The 13,455-nt window shown below is 41.1% G+C and overlaps 1 protein-coding gene across 2 annotated transcripts in view; it reads right to left on the bottom strand.

The window, feature by feature from the left end:
• Nucleotides 1-5,669: 5,669 nt before the first annotated feature.
• The window catches only part of PIK3AP1 (phosphoinositide-3-kinase adaptor protein 1), a 127,672-nt gene continuing 119,886 nt past the window's right edge, over nucleotides 5,670-13,455 (bottom strand). For both annotated transcript variants that reach the window (XM_011951203.1, XM_011951204.1), the window contains one exon: nucleotides 5,670-8,001. In XM_011951203.1, coding sequence (XP_011806593.1) covers nucleotides 7,944-8,001 — 58 coding nt within the window. In that variant the 3' untranslated portion in view covers nucleotides 5,670-7,943. The remainder of the gene's footprint in view (nucleotides 8,002-13,455) is intronic.

Raw genomic sequence — 13,455 nt, 5'->3', positions numbered from 1 at the left:
TTAACTATTTCTGGGTCTCCTCTCCCCTGTCATGAATACCTCTTGGAGCGTAAGCTCCTCTGAGGAGAGGTCCTGTTTCCGTATTTCCTGTACCTAAAACAGTGCCAGATCCGTAGTAGAGACTCAAAAAAAATCTTTAAAAAAAAAAAATACACAAATGTGGCACCACCGTTTACACAGTCCTCTAAGCCAAAAATTTGGGACTTGTCAGATTTTCTCTTCTTCTCGGCCATCAGCAATCAACAAGTTCTAGCATTTGGTCTCTTAAAAGTGGTTAAAGAGTTTATTTTTCTTCTCTTTCCTCTGCCAGTACCAACCCATTTTCCATATCACGATGTATTGCAAGAGTCTCCCAAGAGATCTCCACCACTGACTGATCTTCCTCCCCTGTTTATCATCCCCAACAGGTGCCAGAGTGATCTTTCTAAAAAGAAACCAGATTGTATCGCTCACTCCCTTGCTTAAAACACTTCTTGAATGTGAGGTAAATCAATCATAGAGTCACCACCAAGGTTTTCATCTGCGAGGCACAATTCTGAATGATACTGGCTCATTAAATCCTCGTGCGGCAGATACGGTGAAAATGTTCATGTTACAGATGAGGTAACTGAAGCACAAAGAGCTTGAGTGGCTTGCTGAAAGACCAGACCCACTCAGTCTGGCTCCATAATAGGTCTTTTTGCTACTAATGATTTACCAACTATACAGCCACTTTAAAAAAATGAAATAGGTGAGTACTGGCATGGAATGATAACCAAGAGGTACTGTTAAATTTTTAAGTTGAAGAAAATAATAGTGTAATTTCATTTTGTATGGCAATATGTTATCCTGCCCACAGAAAACAATCTGAAATATGACAAACCATTATCAGTGGTTAACGTTGTATATGCCTATAAATGTTTGGTTACTTTTTTACAGTGAGCATGTGCTAACTATGTCATCAGATAAAAAGTTCCCTGCCAAAGGATAAAGTCCAAATTTTTGCCTATTTTATCCCTAATTTATTTCCCTAACTTGACCTTCCATCAGTCTCTATGCTCTGCCTTCACCCGTATGTATTTTTACACCTCTGTGCCTTAGGTCTTTTTACTCCCTTTATCTGGAATGCCCTGCTTCACCTTGTGCCTTCGATATTATCCTTTCAGACCTAGCTGATGATCACCTCCTCAGTGAAACCTTGCATGATCCCTTGGGAAATGGAGCATTCCTTCTTTAGGATTTCAGTAGCATTTGGTGTGTTGTGTTGTAATTATTCACATTTCCTCTTCTATACTGCATTCTGACCTTTTGATTGCAGAGACTATCGTTTGTCTTTGTATCTGTCCCAGCTGCTGAGATAGTGCTTGTCACATGTATTCAACTCTTTGCTGAATGAATGAAGACATTAACAAGTGAAAAGTCAAATAGCATAGCAGGATTTGAAGAATGCTTTCTAGATAGTGTAAGAAACATCACAAGGCAGTACATGATTAATTGCTGAATGAATCACACACCAGTAATTGCTGTAGAAATCAGAGGAGGCATCTTATACATCTTTGTATATCCTCCCGAGCACCTAGCAGTGTGACTTGCTCATAGTGAAAGCTCAGTGAATTCTGTGAATGAATAATCACTGCTCTTGAATGAAGTGATGATGGGCAATTGGAGAACAAGCCATGTAAGTGCTACATTAAGATGGATGTGTAGTTTCTTAAGTATCCATCAGCACCCTCCACAGATCTGAGGTAGTATGCATGTGGCGGGTATTTTGGGGAGGACTGTGTTGGCAAATGCTTAGAGGTAGGGAGGACAAAAGAAAAAGTATAAAGTATTCATTTGGGGAGGATAGATTAAAACCAGGAAACTTTACACACAGAACAGAGAACAGGCATGACAGTGTACAAAAAGAAACACAAAAGGTGACCAGCTGTGCAAATTTTCAACAGGCAGTAAAAGCAATGGGCAATGAAAGAAGTGGAAAGAAACCCTGTTTCAGAGGTGTATTTGGGAAAGTTTAATGGAAGAGCCGGTAGAGCCATTAATTCAATGGCTATTTATCGAGCATCTACTATGTACCAGGAACTCTGATAGGTACTAGGGGAATAATGCTGATAAATGGCATTAGGTGATACAAGTCTGACAACAGTAGGTGTGGAAAGAAGGAAAGGGAGATAAAGTAACTGATTAGAGTAAAAGAAGTGTGGCTTCAAAGATCCTTGGAGCCTGATGACCTGAACAGGACAAAACAGGGCTCTGGTCACCATCAAAATTAGGGTTGTTTCACTAAATTGGGGAGTGAAAAACATTAACATACCTTATGTCACCACTTATTTCATCTGAATGAGTAACTTCATTCCCTGACACCAAAAAGGATGGCAGCAGTGGAGGGGAAATGCCAGTGAAAGGAGATCCCCACCTCCCCCAGTGACTACACAGCCTCTTTCTATGGTAGTTCTAATAAGATTCCATTTTGGTTAAAGAGCTTATGACCAGCAAGGAATCCAGAAAACCAAAATTTCAGTCTTTTATTTTCATTCTGGGTAAACATGATCATCAAAAGTATTAGGTATGGGGACTGGGCACAGTGGCTCACCCCTGTAATCCCAGTACTTTGGGAGGCCAAGGCGGGCAGACAGCTTGAGCTCAGGAGTTCTAGACCAACCTGGGCAACAGAGTGACTCACCCCCGTCTCTACAAAAAATACAAAAAAAATTATCTGGGCATGGTGGCATGTGCCTATGGCCCAGCTCCTGAGGAGGCTGAGGTAAGAAGATGGCTTGAACCCGGGAGGTGGAGGTTGCAGTGAGCTGATTGTGCCACTGCATTCTAGCCTGGGTGACAGAGCCAGACCCTGTCTCAACAAAAAAAAAAAAAAAGAAAAAAGGGTTAGGGTACGGATTGACCACATATCTTCTGATTTCCATCATCAGCTAGTTTTTCTTTGAAATTCTATTTCTTCCTTCCACTTTGTTATGTTTGTCTTGCCAGTTATGTACTTCAGCAGGGGGACAGTTCATCTATTGCTATTTGCCATTTTCCACCTCCACCATTTCTATTCTAGCTGTAATGTTCTAGACACGGATCTTCATGATTGCGCTGAGTTCTTTCTTTAGGAAGCCATTACTGAGAACATTTAGTTCTTGGACTGAAGAGCGACTAAGGCCATTAGTTTCTCTGTGTGGTTCCTCTTTTACTGTCTCTCAGTTTTTTAACTGATATAAGAGTGAGACAGAGCAAAGAACAGCAGGTGCCACATAATAAAAAGAGCCTTGCCAGTTAGGTGGTGACGCCACTAAGGCTGTCTCCCTGCTTCTTCCGACAAAGCGATTCCACACCCTCTTTCTGAGACTTAGACTTAACAGAGTTGAAGGGACCTAGACTGTTACCAAAGACACAACTCTCCACTTCATAGGTGATGAAACATAGAACAATGTAGTCAAGTTATATGAACTGGTCAAGTAAGTAGCACACCAAAATAAAAAACCAGGTTTCCTGGCTTCCAAAACAATCTTCTCTTCCCTACACCATGCTAACTCTTACTGCAGAGATAGCAAAGTTGATCCTAAATGGGCTTTGGCAACTAGCCTAAATATTAAATTTGAACTAAATTGAACATGGACACAAACAATGGCCACCAAGTCCCAGAACGGATTGTGTGAACCCTTTGAGGCATTCATCCAGTGTTGTTTCGGATAAATCTCTATTTCAATCTATTCCTATATGTTAGTTATTGAAAAACAATAGACAACCACAAAAACAAGTTGGCCTTTTTGTGTTCCTTGAGCCCAGTCACAAAGGGCCTTCGTGACTGGACCTCATGCCAAACAACTCATTACAAAAACAGCTATGGTTCCAGACTGCGCCAAATCTTCGAGACCTCTCCTTGTCTACATGGATGAGTGGCTGACTCTGGAGCCCAGGCTGTTGCTTTCCAATCTGGTGGTGAATCCTGCATAGTCTGTGGTGAGTGTAAATATATATACATTATACATATATCTTTTTCCTTCTCCCTTCCCATTGCAATTTGCTTATCATTTGCTTATATCTGCATTGCCATTTACATGGGATAAAGCTTGTTTACCCTTAAAGATATTGTGTGTGTGTCTTCTCCCCATGCGTGTTTCCCACACAGGACACCTATGAACCTATTTTTTTATGATTTTTATGAGAAAATGAATTCCAAGTTGTGCCTCAGAATTCAGAATATATCTTTCAACCTCCTACTCATCCCCTCACCACCCTGGTGAACACAGTATCTGGCCAGCAGGAATGAATGAAGAAGACCATTTTATGTTCTTAATAACTTGCTTGGAAATGAACAGAGCACAATTTATCAAACCAAAGCAAATATTTATACAGGCAGATCCCTCAAAATTGAGGATTAATGTTTAGGAAGAATTTTTTAGAATTATCCAAATTAACCGCTTGTCTTTCTCAGAAATAAATCTGTTACCAATGCTTCCTCCACCAACCAGCTGCAAAACCACACACTATTCTTTGAAGGAGGAACACAGAAAACCAACTTACTTCCTGGGGCATATGGGGTAGGGATCTAAAAATCCTAGTGATATGGGAATGACTAGAACCTTTTTTTTTTTTTGTAACAACAAAGCTAAACGGGAGTGTGTAACTTAACTTGTAAAAATATTCATGGAAGTCATCTATATATTACCACTTTGTGTAATTAAGGCAGAGCATTAGAGACTGTTCACATCATTAAATATGTCCAGTTAAATTATTAGATTACAACACCAACCTCTTGTTCATAGTCTCTCAGTCTTCAGCTGGGCACAGTGGCTCACGCCTGTAATGTCAGCACTTTTGAGATGCTGAGATGGGTGGATCACTTCAGGTCAGGAGTTCGACACCAGCCTGGCCAACATGGTGAAACCCCGTCTCTACTAAAAATAGAAAAATTAGCTAGGCGTGGTGGCAAGTGCCTGTAATTCCTGGTACTCGGGAGGCTGAGGCAGGAGAATCACTGGAACCCGAGAGGTGGAAATTGCAGTAAGCCAAGATGGCACCACTGCACTCCAGCCTGGGTGACAAGAGCAAAACTCTGTCTCAAAAAAAAAGTCTCTCAGTCTTCATACTTTGTTGCTTATATAGTTGGATTATCTGCTCCTAGGTTTTAATATAAGATGAAATAAAAGTGCTAGCCTAGGAATTGGAGGCCAACTTACCTTAGGGGCAAAGGCAATGGTGGTGAATATACCCAACAGCTTCACTTTCTATGGAGCCAGCTTGTAAAATCTTGGGCAAGGATGGTGGCAGCAGAGCTGTCTGCCTAAGCATATGTAGAAAACTTTTTAATGGTTTCTTTGGACCCCAGCTTGTAGTGTCGTTTCTGATCCTCGTTGTATTGGAAATCCATGGTTTTGTTACATAATGTATTCCTAAAAATGTGTACACATGTGTTGAGTATGTGGAAGTTGAATATATTTATGTTATAAATGAGCAGTTCTGTTTCTAGAAAATGAAAATTTTCACCTCATCATTACAGACATTCTTTGATAACACAGTCCCAGTGTTTCATCCAAATTCTTTGATTTTCTTCTTTTACATATAACCAACCATCTTGGATGTTAAAGGAACAACCAGTGAGGGCTTAAGATTCTGCCGCTTTTGACTTGGCACTCCTGATCAGTTCCATCCGTGTCTCAAGTGTATCACATTCATGAGACACAGGCTTCTCATCAGCAATTTCAATTTTATGTTTTCTACTTATTTTTATATAAGAATACAATGCAACAAAATACTCATATATTGCACAAACAGTGATGTGCATACAAAGATGCTAACAACATTGGCTGGTAATAGGCTTTACCATGTTACGATCTAAATGCTTGTTCATAAGAGAATGTACAAAATTCTAAATTTGGCATCCAAAAGGGGGCTTATAGTTACTGAATATTTTTCCCAGCCCTATTTTTAAAATGTCACTTAATCAAATTCAAGTTTGCCTATGATGGAAACTGTCTGTAACAGTAAGGGCAAGCATACCAACATCGAAATTATTCTTCTTCTTATCTCACGTGCCTCTATTTTCCAAAATAAGTGACAAGGAGAGTAAAAGGACCACTGAGGGAACATTTGCAGCATGCTATTAAGTGCCAGGCCCTGTGCAAGGTAATTAATTACTACAAACACTCTCGTGATGGACATGGCCAATAGTGTATTTTATGTCAAAAAACAAAAACAAAACCCAAGACTCCAGAAGCTATTAAGAGTCCTTGTTTCAGTACTCTTCAGTAAGAGCCCTTATTTGCAGGACTGAGGAATGAAATTGAGAAAGAACCTTTCATCATTAGAAAATGACCCAATAAAACTGCACTTAAAGGGATCATTAATGTGGATTTTTAAATTTTGTGTGAGACAGAGAATAATCCCATGGGAAACAAACACATTTTGAATATTTTTTAAAGGAATACTTCTGATTCTAATTTTACTGTATGTTTAGGCATCATTAAGGACCTCTGATTTGAAGGTAGATGTATGTGCCAGGGACTCTAAATTCATGACAGATGTTAAGGCTCCACATTCTATGCAAAAATGGATTTACCAAGCATGATGGTAATAATAAGTATGTAAAAAATAGATAACTACAGTCGTACTTTGGTATCCATGGAGATTGGTTCCAGGATCCCCCAATATCAAAATCCACAAATGCTCAAGTCTCGTATATAAAATGGCATAGTATTTGCATATAACCTACACACATCCTCCTGTATGCTGGAAATAATTTCCAGATTTCTTATAATATCTAATACAATGCCTACACATCACTTCATTTACATGAATTCAACATAGTTCTTGGCACGCAGCAAATTCAAGTTTTGCTTTTTGAAACTTTGTAGATTGTTTTTCAAATATTTTTAATCCAAGGTTGGTTGAATCCACGGACACAGAACCCATGGATTTGAAAGGCTGACTGTATTTCTATTTTAGATTTGTTTTTCTTCCTCAGAACCCTCAACAAAGAAAAAGTCAAAAGTCCTCCTCTCTCTCTTTATGACCAGAACTAAAACCTATAAAGGAAACAGAGCACTAAGTGGGGTCCTGGGAACCCCCAGCTTCTGGTTTCCAACAACTTCTAGATGTTCTCTGGAAACATAACTGTGTTGAAACCATACTGAAGTATAAATTCCCAAATTGAAAAGAAAATGAACAAACAAATTTGGTAGTCTTATCCCTGGGAGATATGGAAGATGGAAAATTCTGCAAGACCAGTAGGCACTGATGAATTTCTACATCTGGGCATTTCTTGAGGGAGAGAAGAGATGGCTATTTGGAGATGGAAAATGTGGTGACCTAGAACAAGCAGGCCCAGTGTAGACTAACTCTTTATTTAACCAACTGAGTAGTCTTGGTTCCAGACTTCTGTGAAACCTCAGATTTGCCTTCTGTATAAGAGGAGTTTGTACTAATCACTGTCTAGTCTTTTTCAATTTGTTGTGTGTGACCAGCCCTAGCACTTAAATACCCTGCTGAATATACAGAAAAGTAGAAGAATTATTTTAAAATTAGTCACTTATCTTCTTACTCGAATACTATAAATCTTACATTATAACCTCTTCTAGAAATGAGGCTGAACTAGCAAATACATAAAGACTAATATAAGTGCATTTCAGTAAAATCACTGGTAAAGTACATTTATGATCATTCTTTTTAGGCTTCTGATATAGCAAATTAGAGGTAAGTATTTCAATTAAGTCTTCATCTTTTTTAAGTATATGGTTTAATATACTTGGTGATGGTGAATAAAGCCCTTAGTTTTTCACTTCTTCATGCCTTAATAAAGTCTTCGAGGCAAGCCCAAACCAGCAGGGCTGCAATATTGTCAGCAACGAGACTGATCTTAAGGTCAACAGTCACGCCGTAAAACTCAATATGAAGACATCATTAACAGGCGGAAGACTGTGAATCTTAAAAGTCCTGAAGTAGGCAGGTTTTAGGAGGTTGAATCAGCGTCCTCTGGGTGGAACAGGTGGAGGAGGATGGAAGGTCTCCCTGGTCGGAGGCCTGAAATGAAAGATAAAGCAACTCTATTTAAAAACTAATTGATTAAATAGTTCTTAGGAATGCACAGTTGGTTGCAAACTTGGTATACTATGCAAAGTGACACAATCCTCAATTAACGAGACAGGACACACTATGAATGTCTGAGTGACACACATGCTAGCTGTGGCTTGCAATCCTGGCGGCACATTAGAAACACCAGTAGAGCTTTTAAAAATACCAGTTCCAAGGATCCATCCAGACCCATTGCATTCTAAGCTCTAGAGGATAGGACTCAAGCCGCAAAGCTTTTGAATAGTTTCCCTCCCCAACCAGTTGTACTCACCAACCCTTTCATTATCTGATACTTTGCCATCTTGGGGGGCCTTGCTGACCCTGGAGAGACTGCCCCTCCCAGGATAAGCCAATTCCTAGAAACAGGAAACAAGCTACCTGCCTTCCACTGCTAAACATGCCTTTCATATGTAAACCAACCAGTCCAGATGCATGCCCCAACCACCTCCTCTATGGGGCTTTCACACTCCACTTTATGGGGCCACCATCCACTTGCCCTTATCACCCTAGGGCCAGTTACCAGACAATGAGGGTCAGCCCTTAATGCCTCGGAGCCAGTGAAATTATTCAAACTAGCCAATTCTAAATCTTACCCAGCCTCACCCATGGACACCACAATAAAAGCTCTTGTCCACATTTTCCCCTGCTCCTCTGCCTCCTTACTGGCCCTGATGCTTCCCCATGTAGCCCCCTATGGGGTGATGTACCCCTTTTTGGGATCTGTGAGTATACCAAACTATCTTTTCAATGGCAGTTGTCTCCTGAGCTGTTGACTTTGCCATACCTAAATAATAATAAAACACCACCAATTCTAATAGCCACACAGGAGACACACTGTAGCAGGGAGATCTGTTGAGAGAGGAATTGGAATTTCCAAAGCCTGCTTCTCATGACTGCTTCCTCATGGGATAACTGTTATCCAAACTCTGCATCTGCCTTCCTAGAAACTTCCCTTCATGTTATTCTGTATGGTTTTTGAACAGTCTTAAATGACGTTCCAGGTAGACTAGGGTGAGTCTATTTACAGACAGGTTCAAGGATTACAGATGGCATTTCCACGTGTGTGCTGTAAAACCAATATTTAATTCCCTTGGAAGCAAGTCAATAAGAAAAAGAGCTTTGTTAGGTGCTATAATTGAACTGTGCTACCCTGGAGTTGCATACTTGAGGATTGATCGAATCAATGAGTAAATATGTACTAAATGTCTCTTGAATGCAAGGTTTGTGTAGGTCAAGGAAATGAAAACAGAGTTGGGAAAAGAGGGGCTGCCTCAGGAGCAAAAGAGGGAGGCAGTAGCAGAAAATAAGAATCACAGACAACCTTGGGAGGTCCCACCCTAGTCCCAGGATTAGATGGCTTTGTCTGGTTGTCACTGAGTGACTGAGCTTTATACCATGAAAACAAAAGGATGGTCTCCTTCTATCTCTTCAGCCTGCCCTGTGAGCTTGGGGTTATAGGAGAAAGCCAAAGGACACAATACCACTTTTACCTGAGCAAATTTAGCCTGCCTGCCTCTCTGCCATCTTTCTTTCACTCTTTCAACAAACATTAATTTACTTTATATCTACTTCTGGGTATGGGATATAACAGCAAGTAAAGTGGTCATGGATTAGGCCTTCAAGATGTTGCAAGTGTGTGGATGAGATGGACAATAGGCAAAAATCAGGAAACTCTACAGAGTATTTTGATAGGGGAGATTCAGAACCTATAAGAACATATAGCATAGACATTTCTACATACATCTGTGTGTGCAAGTTCAGCGCCCCTGAAATTGTTTTCTCATCTGCCAAACAGAGGTACTGATCCCTACGTTGGAGTACCATGTGAGGCTTGGAGATGACAGTAGGAAAGTAGGTAGCAGTTTGTGGCTTGGAGTAGGCATTCAGCAAGTAAAGCTAATAATATAATGATGATGATTAAAGATCTACTCTGAAATCTGTTCCCCAGTTATGCCTCATGAGCCTTACATTTTATCTTCCACCACAAAGACAGCCATGATTTCCTCCCAGCCCCTCTTCCTCTTTCTGCTGCCACACTCTGCAGTTGGAGTGAGCCTATAGGCATACCCTCTCTAGGTTTCATTCTGAGGAGCAACTCCAGCTAAAGATTGGAAGCTACATCTCAAGGAAACTTATTTATAATTTTAGACCTGTAATTATAGTGTTTGTTTGTTTTGAGACATGGTCTCACTCTGTCATCTAGGCTGGAGTGCAATGGCGCAATCACAGCTTACTACAGCCTCAACCTCCCAGGCTCAAGCAGTCTGCCCACCTCAACCTCTCCAGTACCTGAGACTACAGGCACACACCACCACACCCAGCTAATTTTTTTTTTTTGTAGAGATGGGGTTTTGCCGTGTTGGCCAGGCTGGTCTCAAACTCCTAAGCTCAAGGGATCCACCTGCCTTGGCCTCCCAAAGTGCTGGGATTACAGGCATGAGCCACTGTGCCTGGCCAGGAGTGTGAAGTTCCTTTCACTCATCTATAACCCACCTGTATATGGTGGTAGATGACTTGGTGGCTACTTTTTTAAGAGCTCCGGAAGTCCAACCCAAACAATACCAATCTATTCTTCCATCCATTCACTTAACACAGTGAATATCTTTTAAGTTCCTAGTATGTGCCAGTTACTCTGCCAGGCACTAGGGATAGGAGAAAAAAAATTAAAAATCAAAAGTAGTGTCTCACAGGTTCACCATTCATTGAGGAGACACATCTACACAAGGGTTGCAACACTGAGTGTATTATTAGAGTGTAGAATATAATAGGAGTGCTTGGGAAACCAAAAGAAGATTCACTCTGCATGGGAACATTAGAGAAGGCTTCACAGAGGAGGTGATGTTTGAACTGAGTCTTAAAGGATATATAGGAATTTTCTAAGCAGAGTGTAGAAGGGAGGAGGAAGACAGCATTCCAGGCAAAAGCAACAGATTGGGCAAAGAAACAGTACAGAGTGGCAGAGCTCACTGGGAATGCTGAAGTGGCAGAGCATTGGTGAATACAGGAGAGAGGTAGGACTTGAGCTAGGCAGAACCAAAGAATGCTGAAATACACAGAATTAAATGTGAAGGCTTTTATGCCAGGCAATGGCATCATCAGCTATTCCTGTTCTAGAAAGGGCACTCTGACTGCAATGTGGAGGAGGGAGTGACTGGAGGAAGGGAAGCAAGTGTGGGCCTTCAAGAATGAACTTAGGTGCTAGCAGATGGAAAAGAGGGTGGATCTAACAGCTGAAAGAGCAGCAGAATGGACAGAGCCTGAAGACACACTGGATATGAGAGCTGCGAGGGGGGCAGGGATAGAGGATGACTCCCAAGTTTGGGGCTTAGGGAAGGGAGAGAATGGTCCCACTATCTCAGGCTGGGAACTCATGAGAAGAAGGCAGTTTGGGGTAGAGAATGGTAGGTGGGTTGATGAGTTCCATTTTGCACAGGCTATGTTTGAGATATTGGTGGGGTCCCTGAGTGAAGATCCCCAGTCAACTGTAGGAAAGAGAAGGCTGAGATGGAGATGGAGACTTGGGGTCTTTGTCTGCTGGTGGCAATTCAAGCTGTAGGACAGCATGTTGAGTGAGCAGAAGAATGGACCAGAACTGGGATGGAGTGGGATGGAGGCTGTACTACCAGTGCTGTTTGGTTTGGGCCAGGGTTTAGCGGGGAGGTTAGAACACAAGCAGAGAAGAGATGCTGATTCCCAGATCTGACAGTGGAGTCTAGGACACCAACATCAGCCTTCAATCCTGTCTGTAAGCAGGTCAAGCATTGAAGCCATTCTGGAGAGAGACCCATTTTATTATCTGCTCAAATATCTCCCGATTTTATTGTGAAAATTGCATACTCACACATCTTTTTTCACACCAAAAATGCACCCACACCCCAAGTTCTATCACTTACATACTGCTTTGTAAACAATATTTCTTTAGCAAAAAATGTTTTCCTCCTTTTCTCTCCCCATCTCTATCACAATATGCTTCCAGACTCCCCAAACAACTCAACCACCATCTCTTTTTACACATTTACATGCTTCCTAGTTTCTATCCTTTAATTTTTGGAACCTGTTTCCCTGGTTGTTTTCTCTTTCTCTTCTGTTAACAAAATTCCACCGAAATTTTATAGCTAAAGTTTCAAACTTGACAACTCTTTTATCTTGGTACATTTAGACAACTGCCTTCAAAGTACTCAACCTTCAGGAATAAAAGGCCTTGGATCTTGAACCTCCTGCTCTAATACTTAGACTTTCTTGGATAGGTATAAAACAATGCCTATGAGATGAAGTCTGGTAGGTTTGCCACACAGAGCAAGTCTCAACCCAATCTCAAGCCCCAGTTTCTACATCTGCAAAATGGGATAACACTAAATACCTACCTCTTAGGATTGTGGAGAGAATTAAACAGGATAATGCATTTAGTATGTTTAACAGAATACCTGCCACATAGTAAGTTTCAATAAATAACAGCATTTATCACCATCACTGCTCTTGGTAAGCCCTCCAATCACCAACTATGTAATAATTTTCAAGCAACAGAGCACAGTGCAAATTCAGGTGATGGGACTAGATTGCTGCTAAGCTTCCTTCCAGGACTAATATTCTAATCCATGCCCTCCAGTCTACACCAGGGAGGCATGCCCAGTGGATGTGGCACAGCTTGGACCTGGGCGATGTTTGAGTAGCAAGTGCCAATACACAAATGTTGCTGTGAGCACATGGGAAAGTGATAAATAGCAAAGAGAGAAATGGAAAGATCCTTAGCACAGAGCCAGCTTCTCTTTCCAGAAAACCAGAAGAAAGTCCTCCTTGTTGCACTTTCTCAACAAATTCCACTGATGAGCTTCATCTAAAAGTTTCAAAATGCAAAAACCAAACCAAAACCCTGGTTGAAGAAAAGCTTCCTCCTTCCTTATGCCCTATCAACACATGAACATTTTATTTTAAACATCAAAGAATTAACTCCTAAGACAGGCCTTGGCTTTTTATTCCCAAGGGCTCCTTTCTGCATCTGTGGACACACAGCTAGCTGTGACCACTTTTTCCGTACTCCACAAGACCAGACCATAAAAAGGTTCCTACCAGAGGCCCAAGTATCCTATAAACAAAGGCATACATCAGAGTCTAGTAAATTAGTCAAATTCTTTAGTCTAATGCTCATCTCCAAATCTCTAGATATTAACTCCTCTCTTGTATAAAATAAAAAATCACTTATATTGCTGAGTTCTTACTATAGGCCAAGAACTCAATGCTTATGACTCTGCAGAAAGTTCTGTTATTATCCCCATTTTATAGACAAGGAAATTGAGGCTGGGCATGGCGGCTCATGTCTGTAATCCCAGCACTTTGGGAGGCCAAGGCGAGCAGATCACCTGAGGTCAGGAGTTCAAGGCCAGCCTGGTCAACATGGTGAAACCC

The sequence above is a fragment of the Colobus angolensis genome, unplaced genomic scaffold (assembly GCF_000951035.1).
Source record: "Colobus angolensis palliatus isolate OR3802 unplaced genomic scaffold, Cang.pa_1.0 Scaffold316, whole genome shotgun sequence".
In the NCBI taxonomy this organism is placed as follows: domain Eukaryota; kingdom Metazoa; phylum Chordata; class Mammalia; order Primates; family Cercopithecidae; genus Colobus; species Colobus angolensis.
Note: the sequence above shows the minus strand (reverse complement) of the source record. Positions and strands in the feature narration are given on the sequence as shown.